Genomic DNA, 3674 nt, shown 5'->3' with positions numbered 1-3674 from the left:
GGCTTACACATGAGGTAATAACTGGAAGGCAAATAAAACACATATTAACATAGGCTATGTCAACTGTTTGTAAAATTTGAGGTACTGTTATTCTTATTTGAGGTACAGAATTCAGAATATATTCTAAAAAACACAATTAACAAATCCCCAGCTTCTTATGCTAAAAAATGAAAAAGACTGTACTATAAAGATGCCATCTTTTAACTTCAAGTGCCCCACTTACTTTCCACAACCAAAAGTTTTGTTCCAGTTTTCATAAAGCTCTAAATCTTTTGGGGACACACTAGGTCGCACAATTCTAAGAGCATTTTCAAAATCAATATACGCTATCAGCCGAACCTGATCTGGTGTTATGGTAGCAATATCAGCAGTTTGTAAGCTGCGAATAGGACCAAGAGAAGCCTCTCTGCAAAGCTGTGTCATGTCTGCTCCTGAGAACCCATCAGATTGCTGTACAATTCGTTCAATTTCTTCTTCACTGAGGTGACACTGCTCCTTGGACATAAGATTAATTACTATCTGTTTCCTGGCTGAAGCTTCTGGGAGGGGAATATAAAGCCTCTTCACCAATCTTCTCCGGGCAGCCTCATCAATTTCTTGTGGCCGATTTGTTGCTCCCACCACTAGAATACGATCTTCAGAAGATGTGGTTGCTCCATCTAACTGAACTAAAAATTCTGTTTTTATCCTTCTAGAAGATTCATGTTCACCATCACCCCGTTGAGATAACAGGGAATCAATTTCATCAATAAATATCACAGCTGGTTGCTGACACCTTGCAACAGCAAACAATGCACGGACCATTTTCTCCCCCTCGCCTACCCATTTAGAAGTCAAGGATGAAGCGGAGATGCTAAAGAATGTCGCCCCAGACTGACTAGCAATGCACTTGCCAATTAGAGTTTTACCAGTCCCAGGAGGACCAAAGAGCAAAATTCCTTTAGGCGGTCCCCGTAAACCAGTAAAGATGTCTGGCCTCATCATGGGCCACACAACTATTTCCTTTATTGTTGCTTTAGCAAATTCTACTCCTGCAATATCTTCCCAATTTACTGGAGGCCCGTGATCCATAATCTCATTCATAATAAGTTCAATCATCTTTGGCTCCAAGTTCTTCAGGCGCTCATCAACTGGAAGGGCTGGTTCTATAGTTCTTGCTCCCTGAGGCTTATACTGCATTCCTCCATTCTGCTCTCCTCCATCTTGCTTAGGTATAGGGGGAACAAATTTTCCAAATATTCCTCGAGATCTACTAGCTCCCAGAGACTTTTTTACACTACCATATGAAGACCCTGATGCACGCTGGGGTTGGTGGTACTTTTTTTGCTGATCTACCCATAATTGCTCTTTTGCAGTTTTAAAAGTAGGCAGGCTGCTATCCTTCTGGCCATTATCTTCTGTCCTACTAAAAGCCTTATTCACCATTGGATTAGAAAGTGCATCAATGGTGCCAGAACCATAAAAAGACTTCCTTTCCCAGGGATTTTCACAGCCAGCAGAAAAACAAGATTGATTAGATGAGAACATATTTAGTCCTATGTTGTCTTTTGGAGAGCTGTGATTTTCCTTTTTGACATTTCCAAATAACGGTGTGGCATGGAATTTTGCAGTGGCTGAGTCACCTAAAGGCACTGAGAATGCAGGACAAGTCTTAACAGTGTGAGTCATGATAGGTGGCTGGGCACTCTGAGGACACTTCAAAGGATTATTCTCTGGGAAGTCTTGGATCCTATCTGTATCATGAGTTGAATTGGGTAATAGGTCACTCTCTCCAGAACCGCCACAAACACGAAATTTAGGAAGATCCAACACAGAGGCCTCCTTATGGATTACCACTGATGCATCAGCAGGTTCCAACAGAGAGTCTTTGAATTTTTTGCCAGCTTGCATCATCTTCTGTACATTACTCATTTTGAAAACGTTATTTATTGACAATCCAGACTGCCACTTGTCACTGTCAGTTTGTTGAGATCTTGCCAAAGTTAAAATGTTTTCTGCATAGTTATTCAAGCCAGATTCAACATTGTCAGAATCAATAATTGCAGAATATTTCTCTGCGTATTTTTTGAACAGTTTGGTAGCACAGACCTGGGAAATCTCAGAGTTTGCCCATGCATACTGAATGCGCAGTATCTGCGCACGGTATGCATCTGCCTTCTGTCCTGGACATGTGCCAGATGTAATTGCAGAGTAATTCTTCTGCCATTCACTCAGGTGCACAGACCTAGAGCTGGAGGTCTGCATTTTAGAGGGTTCTCTAACAAATTATAAAAATGAAAGTGAATCAGTATCAACAAGAAAACAAAGATGTAATACTTTACAGAGTTTTTAAATCTCTGCTAATCTGAAGAAAGGTACACTGGACTTTTTATTTATTAAAATACAAGAACATATTATTTATAAGAGAAATATCCAGTTAACCAAAGATTTCAAGTATTCAAGATACACTGATATAAAGTCTTCAAGATTAAAAAGTTAATAATTTTTTATGAGACAAACTGTTTTAGTTATATAATTTTCTCTGTGAATAGGGAAAACATGCATAAGGTTTAGATGAAAGGATTTAAAATTAATCAACAAAAGAAAGGCAATAAGGAAGAACAATGGAACTATAGATACACAAAACAAAACAAACCACAAGTTAAAGTCTGGTCTCTAAGATAAATTATATGAATGATCTTAAGCCTTTTACTATCACTGAGCCTTCAGTTTTCTTATCTGTAAAGTGAGAGGAACCACTGTGAGAATCAAGAAATGAATATAAAAATAATCTGAAAACTGTCATTATTCCTATTGCACATATATAGAAACTGAGGCTAAGTTAAGGAACTTACTTGAGATGACACAGCCAATTATGAATGGTGCCAGAAATCCAACACGAACAGTTTCACTCCAGATATTATGCACAGGTACACAATGCTCTTTGATGTTACTAGCCTAGGTCACAGATTGATCAGCATGAATCATAAATATGAACTATGAAATTTAAATGTTTTCAATGACTTATTCACAAGTAAACACCTAAAACAGGATGCCTCAGAATCTCTCACCATCTCCCAATTTCAAATAAAAAGTGAAATTGTTACAATACATGAAATGAGAACAAGCTAGTTAGTCTACTAAAAAAGTGCTTTTACTTTAGATTTTTTCTCTCGTTATATTCATAAGCTTCTTCATATTAAGCTATATTCTAACAGAATTGTAAATGAATGTATCATGTTGCTGGATGTACAGAATTTGCCTGCAAATCCACAAGAAAAATGTACTTAAAAAACCTTTTGTTGGCCGGGCGCAGTGGCACACATCTGTAATCCTAGCACTCTGGAGGCGGAGGTGGGTGGATCGCTCGAGATCAGGAGTTCGAGACCAGCTCCGAGCAAGAGCGAGACCCTGTCTCTACTAAAAAAATCGAAAGAAATTAGCTGGACAACTAAAAATATATAGAAAAATTAGCCGGGCATGGTGGTGCATGCCACAGTCCCAGCTACTTGGGTAGGATCGCTTGAGCCCAGGAGTTTGAGGTTGCTGTGAGCTAGGCAGATGCCACGGCACTCTAGCTGTGGCAACAGAGTGAGACTGTCTCAAAATAAAAAAAAAAAACAACAAACCTCTTGTTTCCTAAGAGCATTACAATAAAGATGCATTTGAAATTTTACCTTCTAAATTACCTGGAA

The 3674-nt window shown here is 38.8% G+C and overlaps 1 protein-coding gene across 1 annotated transcript; it reads right to left on the bottom strand.

Annotated features, from left to right (window-relative positions):
* Window positions 1–219: 219 nt before the first annotated feature.
* Window positions 220–2852, bottom strand: FIGNL1 (fidgetin like 1). Its single transcript, XM_069462279.1, has 2 exons — window positions 2835–2852; window positions 220–2257 (listed from the first exon to the last, which is right to left on the bottom strand). The coding sequence occupies exon 2, from the start codon at window positions 2242–2244 to the stop codon at window positions 220–222; it is 2025 nt and encodes a 674-aa protein (XP_069318380.1). The 5' UTR covers window positions 2245–2257; window positions 2835–2852.
* Window positions 2853–3674: the final 822 nt, after the last annotated feature.

This window comes from Eulemur rufifrons, chromosome 29 (genome assembly GCF_041146395.1).
Source record: "Eulemur rufifrons isolate Redbay chromosome 29, OSU_ERuf_1, whole genome shotgun sequence".
Taxonomy (NCBI): domain Eukaryota; kingdom Metazoa; phylum Chordata; class Mammalia; order Primates; family Lemuridae; genus Eulemur; species Eulemur rufifrons.
This window is presented reverse-complemented; position numbering and strand designations above follow the sequence as displayed.